This window comes from Notolepis coatsorum (assembly GCF_963971535.1).
Source record: "Notolepis coatsorum genome assembly, chromosome: 15".
NCBI lineage: Eukaryota > Metazoa > Chordata > Actinopteri > Aulopiformes > Paralepididae > Notolepis > Notolepis coatsorum.
This window is the reverse complement of record NC_140179.1, coordinates 75,944,318-75,960,972: the sequence shown is the minus strand read 5'-3', so window position 1 is coordinate 75,960,972 and position 16,655 is coordinate 75,944,318. Positions and strand designations below refer to the sequence as shown.

Genomic DNA, 16,655 nt, shown 5'->3' with positions numbered 1-16,655 from the left:
GGGGGGGGATAAATTGGGGCGACAGTGGCTCGGTAGGTAGAGCAGTAGTCTGGTAATCCGGATTCCCGGTTTGATTCCCAGGCAGCGTCCTTGAGCAAGACGCTTAACCCCCTAATTGCACCCGATGAGCAGGTTGGCACCTTGCGTGGTTGCCTCCGCCGTCGGTGTGAGTGAATGGGTAAAATGTGAGGAACAAATTGTAAAGCACTTTGGATAAAAAAAAAAAGCTATATAAATGCAGCCATTTACCTTTTAAGTGGGTTATTTGTGTCATGGATTACATGAAATACTTCCATTAGTGCTGGAGCAATCAATCGCTCACAGGTCATGCGCACTACAAGTCAACCTGAGAACCGTTTAAAGAAGTTTGACACTTAAAGGAGTGGTCTTAAAGCTAGTTGGCTTGGGTGGAATATGTCAAGTTATAAACTCGCTTAATAAATGAGGGTGTCAGGGGATAAAGCCTAACACTGAGCAACTAAACAATATTAATGAGAAGAGAGGGAGGGTTGAGAATCTAAGCCAACATTGTCTTAAAAGTAGGAGAATAAGCCTGAATGTCAAAATTAATTGTTAACTTAAGCACATATGAATTATTCAATGGCCATTATTAGCTTAAGGGAGGGGGGCAAGAAACAAATAAATCTTGACCATAAAAATGCTTAGCACTTCTACAATGTGAACCTAAGAGTTGGAAGAACATGCAGTTTGTTTGTGTCCTTGATGTAGCTGGTGGTTAATCAGAGGTCATGTCGTCCGTGGCATCATTCCCTGAGTGAAGAACTGCACACCCCAATCAAAAACACGTCACATCAGCATCATTGGAATCATAAAACATTTAAAATATTCACTCATCCCCACTGAAACTCAATGAATTTTCTTTTTTTGATTACAATGACTACTTTGGATAAACCACAGTGGCTCAGAACACCTTTTTTCTTTGCTAAATGAAAAGTGGCACTCTGAACAGAACTCTGGTGTGTGTAGGCATGGAAGTTGACAATTCTGTCTGAATAATAATAATGATAAATAAAATTAAAAAAAGTACAACCTAATCTATTCTCTATTCGCACATAGCCCAAAATAAACCTGTGGCTACAAAGAGAGGAGGAGGAAACCAGAAGAGACAGGAAGTAAAATACAGAATGTACTCTACTAGGGAGCAGGATAAAGAGTTGTGACAGAATATAAAGGTGAGAAAAGATCTGTAGGCGAACTGCTACACAATAGAGTGGGTCACATTAAGTCTAAAAACATATCCACATTTACAATAAGCATGAGAATAAAGATTAAAAAAAGGAGAGGCCCCCTAAAAATTGTATTCCCCCGAGAATAGCCAAGGTTTAGGGTCAAAATATAATAAAAATCAATATTCATCTCTTTCAATTAATAAATACATCATTCAGAATTCATAAAAAAATAACACGTTAAAAAAAGAAAAACAACATCACAGATCAAACGAGAAATAAATTAAGCAGGATCTTATCCAAGTTGTTTCCCTCACTATGAATCTTCAGACCAAGTGAACAACTCGTATATTCCTCTTCTAAAAAACACACGTCACTGAGAGGCAGCACGTTTGGCATCGAGTCTTCCTTTTGCCAGAAGGGGTCAAAAAGGGAGGATCTTTATTATTATTATAATTTATTTTTAATAAATACAGTGTTTCCCCTACCTATTTTTAAATAGTTATGAGTGTTGCATGTGCCTCCCTGTATTGTAAATAGTTCATGTGTGTGTTGTCACTACGGTATGTATAATTGTAAATAAGTTAATTTATGTGTTGTAAATAAATATTGTTCATATTTATTTACCTAATTTATCGTTTCATTTCAAGTGTAGAGAAATGCACCGATACTAACAACCGCCTTACTGCGCATGCTATGACGACACTGTTGACACCACGTATCCGTGACACGCACGCCCTGCGACAACACTAGTAGTTTCGGGGGGCGTACCCCCCCCCCCCCCCCCCCCCAAAGAAATTCCTACGGGAAACACTGAAATATACCAATATTGAGTGGATTGAGAAAATGCAATCCAGCTTTTGGTAGCAATACGGTGGAGCCACACAGCCGACCTTCCCGGCGCGTCACTGACCTGTAGCGGCTCTCGCACACACGGCGCTAGTGTCCACACAGACGGCGGTCTAAATATGACCCATCAACATTGCATTTTTTTTCACAATCTATTTTGCAGGGTACCACATGTGAAAATAGGCTCGACAATGAATCTCTAGACAATGTGCCACATATGGGCCGCGGCCGACGAAAAGCGAGATGTTCTGGTGGCACGGACAGGTTGGCGGTGTGTGGCTCAGATCACGAACACAGTGTCAAAATGCAGATATTGTTATGTTTTGAATGAAGAATGAAGGAATCCTCCTCTCACACAATGGAAGACGGGAGAACCAGCGAAGAACCCGTTACGCCAAAGTGCTGCCCCTCTCAGAACAACGCCCTCCTCCCTCCTCAGTCATTATTGCTGGTGTGATTGAGATAAAGGGAGTTTCAGGGGTGGAAGAGGGAAGCATGAGGGAAGAGAGGACGTACAAACAATAAGCACCATTTTGAAATTTCAGTTCATCTCCATCTCTTTAGCACCGTATTTATTTTTTTCTTTTATATCCTCGGGCCCGAAAGGCCGACCCTAACTCGAGAGTGAGCCACCAACCAGAAAACAGCTCGGTGCATCAAGACCAGTGTCTCAACCTGCAGGAAGCAGAGCCCCCCCACTAACCCTATTCAGTCTGCTGCAAAGAGAAGCGGGCGGGAAGAAGAATCTTTATGGCAAACAAAACGCACTGTTCAGACCGAAGGGCGGGTAGAGACGGCGGTCAGAGCGCGTCCCGACGCGAGTTTCTACACTAAACGCGGGCAAACTAGTTAGCTTACGCCTGGAGCAGACGACGGCCGATTCATTCAGATACATAAAAAGTATTGGATCGCGATGGGAAAAAAGCCACCGTTGTTGCAGAACCAGCTGAGGCAGACGACGACAAACAACCCCCACAAACTCCTCCAGACCGCCGGTCGGTCAACCAACAGCATTTTGACTGATAATAATAATAATAATAGGTGGCGGTCTGCGCAGTGCGTTTTCTTACAGCTGTGGCTGGGGAGACAGCAAATACTAATATATATGCAATGCAAGATGTCGTCATCAGAAGCAGTAGATGTCTTGTTGCTGCGTCACTGGCCAATCAAAGCAAAGCAATGCTGTCGTTTTTGTATGCCTGCTATATTCCGTTAGCCTGTGTAAAAATGCCCACTGGAGCTCTATTCAAGTTTGCCTGCTGCGGAACAGTTCGTAGCATGCTCGTATTTTGTCTTTTTTCTTTTTGCTCCCTTGTGTGTTTTTTTGTGTGTGTGCGTGTGCTTGTAGCGAAGCCTTGCACTCGCTTAACCCTTTCACTGCCACACAACAGCAGGTTAACCCTTTCACTACCACACTACAGAAGGTTAGCCCTTCACTGTCACACTACCGACGGTAACCATCGGTAGTGTGATAGTAAAGGGGTAACCTTCTGTAGTGTGGCAGTGGAAGGCTTAACGTGAACCCCGATATACCCTGTCTCTCCTAAGCATGCACAGTGAGCGTGTCAGAGTCTTTCAGTTAGGGCCCCGTTTCTTCTCTTCCTACAGGACAAAAGTGTCTAGAAACAAAACAAAATGTACAGATGTTTCCCGATGCGGGGGGGGGGGCATGTCTGTTTTGGAACCCCCACATTTGCTTTGCGATGTGTTTTGGAGGTGCTACACAAAGACTCGACTCTGTCTGTTGAGCTTGAGGATCTTCCCCAGTCTCTGCTTGGCAGTGGCCATCCCTTTTTTGGGCCGCTTGCCTAAAAAACAAGAACAAAAGGAGATCCTGCATATCAATGGCGGCAATAAATCAACAAGAGAGAGAGAGAAGCATCTACTGCAGGAGAAATAACAACATCACCACACATCACAAAAGAGACAATAAAAGCCAACATTGCATAGAATCGGAGAGAAGAGTTGGGGTTTTACAAACCTTTTGTGGCCTGATTGCTGACGGGAGGAGGGTTGGGGGCCTGCCTCTTGGAGGGGTGCAGCGGGGGGGGAGACATGGAGCGCTCACAGTACTGGTAGTCCATCTCCGAGCCGGTGGTGTGGCCCTGGTTCAGAGGGCTGGGGGCCCCCAGGCTGAGCCCCTGATTGTCCCAGGCCTCGCTGCTGCTGTTGCCCTGGCTGTCCATGGGGCTCTTGTCCCCCGCCAGCCGACGCTGCTGCTGCTGGTGCTGCTCCGGCGGCGAGGGCTGGCCGTGTCTGGACCACCACGGCTCCTGGGAGGTGGCGCCCTCCTCTGGTTTGGAGGGGCACAGCAGGCCAGCCATAGACAGCATCCCCTGAATGGCCTCTTCTGTGCTGGGTGAGGTAGGACGTTCTCTACAGGAAGCAGAGGGGGGCACACTTATTTACAGCCACTCTATGCACAACAGCCAACTGTGTACATCTTGAATAGAAAAGCAATGATTGGCCCAGACCCCTGTTATAATGTCTAGATCGCAACGAGGTAGACAATGGCTTTAACTCACACTGGCTTTAAACCAATACACATGTCACGACACTGGCTTTAAACCAATACACATGTCACGACACTGGCTTTAAACCAATACACATGTCACGACACTGGCTTTAAACCAATACACATGTCACGACACTGGCTTTAAACCAATACACATGTCACGACACTGGCTTTATACCAATACACATGTCACGCCACTGGCTTTAAACCAATACACATGTCATGATCACGACACTGGCTTTAAACCAATACACATGTCACGACACTGGCTTTAAACCAATACACATGTCACAACACTGGCTTTAAACCAATACACATGTCATGATCACGACACTGGCTTTAAACCAATACACATGTCACGACACTGGCTTTAAACCAATACACATGTCACGACACTGGCTTTATACCAATACACATGTCACGACACTGGCTTTAAACCAATACACATGTCATGATCACGACACTGGCTTTAAACCAATACACATGTCACGACACTGGCTTTAAACCAATACACATGTCACGACACTGGCTTTAAACCAATACACATGTCACGACACTGGCTTTAAACCAATACACATGTCATGATCACGACACTGGCTTTAACCAATACACATGTCACGACACTGGCTTTAAACCAATACACATGTCACGACACTGGCTTTAAACCAATACACATGTCATGATCATGACACTGGCTTTAAACCAATAACCATGTCATGACACTGGCTTTAAACCAATACACATGTCATGATCATGACACTGGCTTTAAACCAATACACATGTCATGACACTGGCTTTAAACCAATACACATGTCATGATCATGACACTGGCTTTAAACCAATACACATGTCATGACACTGGCTTTAAACCAATACACATGTCATGATCATGACACTGGCTTTAAACCAATACACATGTCATGATCATGGCTTTAAACCAATACACATGTCATGACACTGGCTTTAAACCAATACACATGTCATGATCATGACACTGGCTTTAAACCAATACACATGTCATGACACTGGCTTTAAACCAATACACATGTCATGACACTGGCTTTAAACCAATACACATGTCATGACACTGGCTTTAAACCAATACACATGTCATGATCATGACACTGGCTTTAAACCAATACACATGTCACAACACTGGCTTTAAACCAATACACATGTCATGATCATGACACTGGCTTTAAACCAATAAACATGTCATGACACTGGCTTTAAACCAATACACATGTCATGACACTGGCTTTAAACCAATACACATGTCATGACACTGGCTTTAAACCAATACACATGTCATGACACTGGCTTTAAACCAATACACATGTCATGATCATGACACTGGCTTTAAACCAATAAACATGTCATGACACTGGCTTTAAACCAATACACATGTCATGACACTGGCTTTAAACCAATACACATGTCATGACACTGGCTTTAAACCAATACACATGTCATGACACTGGCTTTAAACCAATACACATGTCATGACACTGGCTTTAAACCAATACACATGTCATGACTCATCAACCCCACTTGCATAATTCCACCAAAAATATAACCAGGGTCATATCTTGCAGAGGTCAACACTCTGAAAGGAACGTCGGAACGGAGCACATAGTGGGCGTCGCTCACCGTTTGAGTGGTTTATGTGGGTGCCTGAGTTTCTGGCCAGACCGCTCAAGCTCTATGGTGTGGCCCAAGCCCGTCCTCTGGGACGAGCTTCTCCCTCCCTCCTCGTCCTCCTCCTGGGAGCTCCCTGAAGAATCATCCTCTGAGGAGGACGACTGTGACGACGATGATGACGACGACGATGAAGACGACGATGACAACGCTTTTCGCTAATGTTGGAAGAGAGAGAGAGAGAGAACAGATTAGTATTCATAATATTGATATTGTACCATATACAGAGATGTGATTTGTGAGTCATTGTTTTGCCTTCACTGCCACTTTAGTGTCCCATGAAGTAATTTAGAACGGACCGTTGTAAAGAAACTCAGTGAGTTGAGCTGCCCTGTTGTTCAGACTGTTCCATAAAGTAATTTAGTCAAAGTCAGCTTTATTGTCACCTCTCGTAATGTGCAAGACATACAGAGACATGAAATAGTTTCCCTCTTCCCACAGTGTATATAAAAAAAGATCTAATATAAACATAAAGTAACATATAGTACACTATAATCATAAAGTAACATATGGACAGTATACAGGACTATATACAATTTAGACAGTAGCTAAAAAAAATTTAATGTATGAGTGAATGTAAATATAGAGGTAAACGAGAACTTAGTGCAGAACGGACCTTTGTAAAGAAACTCAGTGAGTTGAGCTGTCCTGTTGTTCGGACTAGGGCTGGGCGATATGGAAAAAAATCATATCGCGATAACGATATGATAATTTTATTTTTCGATATCGATAATTATCGAATTGTTATAAGTATACATTTTATTTTTTATTTTTTTTTAACAACAGATGTATGTTTATTTTGCAGGAATTCTTTGTCATTGCCGCCATCTTTAGTGTTACATCCCCTCACACTCCAGTTCTCAGGCTACAGCTGGTTTAAAAGCTAAAGTAAACCGGCTTCTCTGCTGGCTGTGGCTCCAGAGGAGTTGAACAGTTCTGGCTCTGCTAGTTTATTTTCGATCTTTTGGCGCTTTTTTGGTGGACAAACCACCGCACATGTGCACTGTGACTCGTGACTGGAGTCTAGTTCTGCTAGCACACATAGCCTACTGTGTACAGACGGTTTCAAAATGTATTTTAAATTAGAAAGCAAACAAAATAAATGGACAAGAGAAAAAGAAATCTGAATTTGGTCAGTATTGTCATTTGGACAAGCAAAGCCATTACTTTAAGTTGCAGGCAAGAAAGACAAGTCTGTCCACTGCCTCTGGTTTTAAAACTGCCCTGTTGCAGGTTAAAAAAAAAAAAAAAAAAAAAAAATCGATTTTTTTTTTCTCCGATATTCGATATCGAAATATATCGCGATATTTATCGTTATCGTTATATCGCCCAGCCCTAGTTCGGACTGTTCCATAAAGTAATTTAGAACGGACCTTTGTAAAGAACCTCAAAGTGAGTTGAGCTGCTGTTCTGTAAGTAAAGTAACTCAGGAGCCCGCTTCAACCAGATTATTGTATTGTAAATTAGGGCCATTTTATTTTTTATTTTACTCAACTATTTTATTGCACTGTAGTACTGCATCATTTTACTGTCTATTCTATTTTAAAACTGAATCAAACCGTAAACAGAGAGGCCTATTGGGATGTTAGATCCTAATATGAAAAACTGTGATTTGCCTTACCTTGCTGCCATCTTTTTTATGCTCGTTTTATATGCCATAGAATCAAACCATAAACAAGGTGGCCTATTGGGATGCTAGGAAAAACTGGGATTTTATATGTCTGCACTTTATGTGCTGATTTTGTGCGCGTCTTTTTCTGCTGTGAAGCACTTTGAGCTACAATACTTGTATGAAAGGTGCTATACAAATAAAGTTATTATTATTATTATCATCAGTTACCTTTGTGGGGGAGTCGCTGTCCGAATCCACGTCCGACACACTGGAGTGCCCCGAGGCTTCTTCCCTGAGTTCAGTCTTGACTCTTTCCAGACCCCCTGGTGGAGACAAGAGGGTACTACCATCAACCAACCATTGTACAGTAATAGACTTGTATGAGATGACTTTCGGCTCGCCTGGAAAACAGACGAGAGTAGCAGACTGCGGTCGATGGAGCAAGCCTCAAGTCCAACAGCTCATAGTTGACTATTGCAGCAACAGACGGCTCATAGTTGACTATTGCAGCAACAGACTGCTCATAGTTGACTATTGCAGCAACAGACTGCTCATAGTTGACTATTGCAGCAACAGACGGCTCATAGTTGACTATTGCAGCAACAGACGGCTCATAGTTGACTATTGCAGCAACAGACGGCTCATAGTTGACTATTGCAGCAACAGACAGCTCATAGTTGACTATTGCAGCAACAGACAGCTCATAGTTGACTATTGCAGCAACAGACGGCTCATAGTTGACTATTGAAGCAACATACAGCTCATAGTTGACTAGTGAAGCAACAGACAGCTCATAGTTGACTATTGCAGCAACAGACAGCTCATAGTTGACTATTGAAGCAACAGACAGCTCATAGTTGACTATTGCAGCAACAGATGGCTCATAGTTGACTAGTGAAGCAACAGACAGCTCATAGTTGACTATTGCAGCAACAGACAGCTCATAGTTGACTATTGCAGCAACAGACGGCTCATAGTTGACTATTGCAGCAACAGACAGCTCATAGTTGACTATTGCAGCAACAAACGGATCATAGTTGACTATTGCAGCAACAGACGGCTCATAGTTGACTATTGCAGCAACAGACAGCTCGTAGTTGAATAGTGAAGCAACAGACAGCTCATAGTTGACTATTGCAGCAACAGACAGCTCATAGTTGACTATTGCAGCAACAGACAGCTCATAGTTGACTAGTGAAGCAACAGACAGCTCATAGTTGACTACTCCAGCAACAGACAGCTCATAGTTGACTATTGCAGCAACAGACGGCTCATAGTTGACTAGTGAAGCAACAGACAGCTCATAGTTGACTATTGCAGCAACAGACGGCTCATAGTTGACTAGTGAAGCAACAGACAGCTCATAGTTGACTATTGCAGCAACAGACTGCTCATAGTTGACTATTGCAGCAACAGACAGCTCATAGTTGACTATTGCAGCAACAGACGGCTCATAGTTGACTATTGCAGCAACAGACAGCTCATAGTTGACTATTGCAGCAACAGACGGCTCATAGTTGACTATTGCAGCAACAGACGGCTCATAGTTGACTATTGCAGCAACAGACAGCTCATAGTTGACTATTGCAGCAACAGACGGCTCATAGTTGACTACTCCAGCAACAACAGACATAGTTGCTCATCAGGAGGCAGTGTGTGTATAAGCGTATTATCACAAATTCAACAGAATTGTGTGTCACAATTCAGATTGACTATATGAAAACCTGATACTATAACAGCAGATAAATGACGGCAGAGTGAGACTCACTGAGGTGTGTGGGCTTCTTCTCCTCTCCTCCCATAGTGCCGAGTCTCTCCTGGACCGACGGCGTCCTCTCCGTCTTGATCTCCACGTTGCTCCTCAAAGGGCCCTGGATGATCAATGTCCTCTCTCCCTCCATCTTCACTGGACTGGTGCCCGCCGGCTGTCTCTCATCTCTGCTCTCTCCCTCCATCTTCACTGGACTGGTGGCCGGCTGTCTCTCATCTCTGCACGGAGACACACATAAAGCACACGTGTCAAGAGTATCATCATATCATGGACTATGGATTTATATTCAAAATAGTTTTTTTTATTATCCACTTTTTCTCCTTATTTTCTATTTTTCTCCCATCCCAATTTCGTGTTTTCAATTCTCCCCTCCCCTGTCTTGAACGTTGCTCGACTATGCCCCCCACTGGTCGGTTGTAGGGAGGATAGAAGCCTTGCATCACGTGTCCCCTCCGGTACACGAGGCGGCAGCCTGTCACATCTTTTCACCTGCCAGCGCGGACTCTCAGTGGCGAGGTGTAACGCGTGGGAGGCTCACACTACCCCCGCTACTTCCTGTCTCTGCTGTGCAGGCGTCCCCCAACCGACCTGTAGGAGTCGCTGTCCACAACGTCCAAATCCCCACCCATCGACTTCCACCCTCTAACTCTGCCAATTGAGTTAGTATGATGGCTGGCTCAAGCCGGAGGCACCCGGATTCGAGACCAGTCTCTTGCATTGGCGACGAGCGCAATCGCTGCTGCGCCACCCAGCCGCCTATTCAAAATATTGTTGAGGATTTAATGAAAAGAACAGCCTTGACTGGTGTAAGGTGCACATGTTTGTATGATTACTAGAGCTGCAGGATGCAACATATCAGATTGATTTCACAGATATTACTGTTGCAATAATTCTTTTGGGGGAAATGTTGTGTTAACCTTCTGTAGTGTGGTAGTGAAAGGGTTAACCCTTTGTCATGCGGCAGTGAAAGGGTCAACCTTCTGTATATGTGGCAGTGCAAGGGTTAACCGTTTGATAGTGTCAGTGAAAGGGTTAAGCGCTTCAAGGACCTTGTGTGAACCCTGGCGGCAGCGTGTGACTAACGGTTCTTACCGGATGATTCTGCCGTTGACCATCAGAAGGCGCAGGTGGTTGTTGTCGTCCGGACACACGGCGGCGGCGGCGGCGGAGGCGGTGGACACCTTGTTGAGCTTGGAGTGGACCGTGGAGCAGAACGCAGGGTCCTGGAGGAAGAGACACGGGCCGACAAGTGTCAAGTCATTTATTTATAAAGCATGTTTAAGAACTCAAGAGCCAACCAAAGTGCTGCACAATCAAAGCATAAAATGTCATAATATAAATGACAAAAATACAAAAAGGCACAGCAGGACAAGACAGTACATTCAGAGAATAGGACAACAGTAGGCCAACACACGGATAGGGAAGCACAAAGTACAGTATAGCACACAGGGGCCAGGAGCACAAGAAGAGATACAAGAGGGAGGGGGCAGGATAAAATTGCATGGGAGTGTGTGAGTTAGGGTGTGGGAAAATCATGGTTTATTGAAGGCTAGGGAGTAAAAGTGGGTTTTTAGTCGGGCCTTAAATGTCTCCAGCGAGGGGGCAGATCGGATCTCCACAGGAACGGGTCAACACAGCGTGCACATGTATTTTACCAGAGGGGCAAGTAGAGGGCAGATCATTCTACCCCATGCAAAATATAACAGTATGCATAGAAGGGTTTTATATATAGGGCTATCAGGGCATGGAATTGTCTTCCGAGTGACATAAGAGGTTAGCAAGCTTCAAAAATAAATTAAGATCTTACATGTGAGCCAATAATGATAATGTTGGGTAATGCAATATGTTATGTTACCTTATATTTTTTATATATTTAAATATAATTTGTTTGTGTGTTAATGTTGTTGTGTTTCCTTGGTCTGTACGTCTTGCTATGTTTTAATTGTATATGTTGTATTAGGGATGTCCGATATTATCGGCCGATATTGGCATTAACACATTCATGGCCATTGGGGCCCGTCTAATCCCACTCTATGGGGCCAGCTTTTCATTACAAGTTTTCACTGTGCGTGAGGTTGTTTGTAGAGCTAAATCTATATTTTATATTATTGCTATGTGTCCATTGTCATTGTCAATTGACAGTATAAACCTTCACTTCAATATGCCATAAAGAAATAATTTTTTCATCAATACATTCCCATTTTATAGCGTCGTGAATATGAACGTTATATCGGAATGGTCTGGTATAATTCCTGCAAAGCTAGTTATAGGGCGCTAAGCTAATAACGTTAAATCGGCGTTTCGGCCCTACACAAGCTAGAGTTCAAAATCAAAATGCATATGATCGGTATCATGGTCCACCATGAATGCATGAAAGGGGGGGGGGGGTCGTTTCTGATTATTGATTACCAATAACGGCATTCGTTATTGCAACATCATATGCTGACCGGGTGGATGGCTATGAGAACAAGGCCCGATCAGGCTGTAATTGACGTCAAATCGCTCTTACCTGTGGCCGGTTGGATTCCAAAAATAATTTCCCAGTTATTTGATCGCCATCTGGTAGATCGATATGTCCATTGGCTGATGCTATATTTCTTTACTGCATACTGAATTCGGCGTCGCAAAAAGTATTCCAGGCGATCGGGTAAAGCCCTCGCTTCAGGCTAACAGAAAAGTTACCGGAATGAAAAAAAAGTGACACCCGGTCTGCAACTTCGAGACAGCGCCAATACCAGGATCTGGCCGGTACTGCACTTTCGGAGTCCCGATATGCCGTTTCCAGCCAACATACAGCTCTGTGACATTGGGTAGGATATTAAAATGGAATAAAAGCAAAACCTAGTGGTAACACGTATATATATATGTGGTTGGCCGTTTAAGGATGGCGCCCAATAACGTATATATACGTGGTTGGCCAAGAAAAACGGTTATAATGTAATATCAGAAATGATCGGTTTTCAAAAAAAATAAGGTTTTTTTAAAGATTTATTTAACCTTTATTTACCCAGGCAAGCAATATATCGGTATTGGTTGATATCAGTATCGGAAATTAAGAGTTGGACAATATCGGGATATCGGTAAAAAAGCCAATATCGAACATCCCTAGTTGTAATGTTTTAATGTTGTTTCGGACCCCAGGAAGACTAGTTGATGTCTGTGCGTCAGCTAATGGGGATCCTTTGCTAATAAACCAAAAAAAAATTATTATTATTTTTTTTACACAAACATAACTTCACCACGTGGGACCGCGGTGTGTGCCGACATCTTGTTCACGTTACTCGTTTATTTGCATGGTGTGCGACTCAGGGTCTTCCACGCCGCGCTACATATTGGCCTCTCAAACCACACAGCCATATAGGATATGTACTTCAGATGACCCGATTGTCTTACATGTGTTTTTAACCACAGTAGTTTATGTGGTACAGCGATGAAGAAGGGGTTTGATAACTGGCAGTATGTATGTGTATGTATGTATGTATGTATGTATATAAATGTATATATATGTGCATATGTAGGTATATAGTTGTATGTATAGAAAATGGCTAGAGGGAGGCGGTCAGGTGGCGTAGCGGAGATTGCGTTCGTCACCAACGCCGGAGACGCTGGATTCGCCTGTTCGAATCCAGCTCCCGGCGTTGTCACCAGCTTGGCTGGCCGTTCACACTAATACAATTGGCAGTATTAGAGGGTGGGAAAGCTGGATGGGTGGGTCCGGGTCGTTGTAAACAGCGACTCCTACAGTTCGGTCGGGGCGCCTGCTCAGCGCGGATAGGATCTAAGGGGGGTAGTGTGATCCTTCCACACGTTACACCCTCTCAGTGAGAGTCCGCGCTGCCAGGTGAAAAGAAGCGGTTGATTGGCTGGACGTGTGTCGGAGGAAGCACGTCGTGATAGCCTCCACTCTCCCAGACCGACTGTGGGGGGTAAGTGCGCAGCGACCAGGAAGGGGATTGGGAATTGGCATAACGACTAACATTGAGATGGAAGAAAAATCGGAGGAAAAAGGAGGGGAAAAAAGATTAAAAAAAAAAAAAAAAAAAATGGCTAGAGGAACTATACAGGGTAACATACAGTTTTGGAAAATATTAATAAGGTATTATTAAATTTGTTATTGTTAACTAAGGGCGTGTTCACACCTGAAAGTCTGCGGATAGTCCGGACTTTCTGGTGGACCAAATGTGAAAATGATACATTGTTTGATTTTGGTCTGCGTTCACACTACCCTTTTTGGTGCGGATCTAATTTGTAAACAAAGGACATACAGTCGCCAAGTCGTTCATCTATTGGACTATAGCACTCACAAACGTAAACAGTTGCCGACAGCGCAATGAGAGAGATAGTCATTACGAGCGCGGCGCAAGTCGACTAGAGAGGAGAGAGAGAGAGAGAGACTGTCCGCGCGCGGCGCCAGTCTAGAGAGCAGAGAGAGAGAGGAAGAGAGAGACTGTCCACGTGCGGCGCGAGTCTAGAGTAGAGAGAGAGAGAGGAAGAGAGAGACTGCGAGTCTAGAGGAGGGAGAGGGAGAGAGAGAGAGAGAGAAAGAGACTGTCCGCGCGCCTGTCATTCATTTGAGTTGGGTCGCGCGCCAGCCGCCACTAGGCGCCAGTCACTCATTTGCTCTAGATTAGGTCCTATATAAAGTTCGATCGGGTTCACACCAACAGCAAACGCACCATGGTCCACTTTGAAACGAACCGAGTCCCAACTTTTCAAGAGGACCATGGTTCGGTTGTTTGGTCCTCAAAATAGTTCGGTTTGTGTTCACACCTGTACAAACGAAACGGACTATTGATCTAAAGGGACCATGGTCCACTTAAAGTGGACCAAACAGGGTAGGTGTGAACGCGCCCTAAGTTCATTTTTTCAATATAAGTCTAGTAATGTATGAATTAGTAAATATAGTATGTTCTGATGAGTAAATAGGGGTGGGATTAAATAACGTGTATGCTTCTTCCCACTCCTTTTCAAACATGTAAATTTTTGTTGGACTTTTTTTGTTTGTTCTTTGTTATTTTTTATATAAATGTATTATTATTTGAACGGCTTAAGGCTATGTATGTACTTGATGTTTGCTTGTTATGTTGCATATTTGAAATAAACTTCAATGGATGGATGGACGCGCCGCAGAGCGTGGCTCACCTCCTCCAGCGGCCCCACCTCCAGCCTCCTCAGCACCTCCCTGGTGTGCCGCTCCAGGATGTCCAGGTTGGAGGGCGCCTTGGGGGCGTGTCTCTGCTCCTCCCTCAGCCTCCGCGCCGCCCTGCGCGCACGCCGCGCCTGGCACAGCCTCTCCAGCGTGGAGCGGGTCGCCGGGCAGCCCCCCCCCGACCCGGGGCCCCCCCCCGCCGCTCCAACTCCTCCAGCCCCGCTGCCCTGAGGTTTCGCCGGCTTGCCACCGCTGCCTGGCTCCTCCTATCCATGCACCCAGCACAAACAGTCAAGATGGGGGAGGGACAATACAACACAAGAGCCCTTAAAAGAACACGCCAACATTTTGGGAAATTAGCGTATCGTCTTCTCCAGAGAGAGACAAGAAGATAGATACCAGTTTCCTCTCTGTGCGTTCAGTAGAAAGCTATCTGGCTGCACGTTAGCCTAGCTTAGCACAATGAATGGAAGCGGACATGACCAGTTAGCCTAGGCATTGTCCAACTAACCTCTCCTGAAGGCTACCCGTACATGTCCGCTTCCATTCATTGTGCTAAGCTAGGCTAACATGCAGCCAGATGTGTTGGCGTATTCCTTTAAATTCCACATGGTAAAGTCAGGGACGATCTCTACGACAGCGAGTGTTCCCAAAATGTCTAATGGCATGTAATTTATACACTTGAGAGAGAGAGACAACGTTATGCGCCATTCAGTCTGACTTAACACTTTGAGTGCCAGCGACGAGATTTCTCGTTAGTTCATGCCAACCGTTGAGTGCCAGCCGACGAGATATCTCGTTTTTAAATCGTTATTTTTTTTATTATTGATTTCCTGATATCAGCGTGTGCCATATGTGTGTATGTGTGTGTCTGTGTGTGTGCGATCAGGAAATAAGATAATAGATTTTTCAGCCCGCTTCTATAGCGTGCATAAGTACACATATACTATCGATAATCTAGCGTTTATTTGAAAACTATTCATAAATAGGCCGATAAATGACAACGTGTTTTGTGTATTCCAGTGTATTCCAGTAAAGGGTATAAAACGGAAATGAACCGATTAAAAAACAATCCGTTTCGACAATGTTGACTGCAAACAAGTCATTGATAAGCGACGGCCATATTAGACACATAGCCATAATTTAAGATATAGTTTATGCGTTCGCAAATATGAGAGCTCTGTCATTGAAGTGGGTGGTGGCACGCAACAGGGTTCCGGGGCACCGGAGACGTGGCACTCAAGGTGTTAATCAATGCGCACTGCCAGCCAGGCTTTTATGCCATATGGAGAGATTCAGATACAATTGAACACAAACTGTTCCAAAGATATTAATGTTTCACACGGCCAACAAAGTAGCCTACTGAGTCGGTCGTCTCGGAATGGAAATGAGCTGTAATTTCTGCGCGTCTCCGAAAATTGAGCCCCGAGTATTTAACCACACCCCTCCGACACAAATGTAGTCCGATAATGATTAGCCTAATTTGAGAGAATAACAAACTATAATACTATGTTTTATATTACACAACGATTTTACAATTTGACTTTAAATTTAAATTATACATTTTCTATTATTTTCTATTTTATTTAGCTTTTTTTCCACCTGCAATACCCACTGCTCTAGATGTACCGACATTGTAATGACTAATTTTGACCTCCCAACTGGCAATTAAAAAAAAATATTGTATCCATTTTTTCTCCTTATTTTTCTATTTTTTTCCCATCCCAATTTCGCCTCGCCAATTCTCCCTTCAATTCTCCCCTCCCCTTTCTTGAACGTTGCTAGACTATGCCTCCCACTGGTCGGCTGCAGTGAGGACCAAGCCTTGCATCACGTGTCGCCTCCGGTACACGAGGAGGCAGCTGTCGCATCTT

At 44.1% G+C, this 16,655-nt stretch overlaps 1 protein-coding gene across 1 annotated transcript in view; it reads right to left on the bottom strand.

Moving 5' to 3' along the window:
• Positions 1 to 1,971: 1,971 nt before the first annotated feature.
• Positions 1,972 to 16,655, bottom strand: part of kdm7aa (lysine (K)-specific demethylase 7Aa) — an 82,140-nt gene continuing 67,456 nt past the window's right edge. The window contains exons 12-18 of the mRNA XM_084330071.1: positions 14,775 to 15,047; positions 10,725 to 10,855; positions 9,630 to 9,850; positions 8,090 to 8,184; positions 6,202 to 6,407; positions 4,018 to 4,412; positions 1,972 to 3,844 (exon numbers count right to left, since the gene is read on the bottom strand). Coding sequence (XP_084186197.1) covers positions 3,756 to 3,844; positions 4,018 to 4,412; positions 6,202 to 6,407; positions 8,090 to 8,184; positions 9,630 to 9,850; positions 10,725 to 10,855; positions 14,775 to 15,047 — 1,410 coding nt within the window. The 3' untranslated portion in view covers positions 1,972 to 3,755. The remainder of the gene's footprint in view (positions 3,845 to 4,017; positions 4,413 to 6,201; positions 6,408 to 8,089; positions 8,185 to 9,629; positions 9,851 to 10,724; positions 10,856 to 14,774; positions 15,048 to 16,655) is intronic.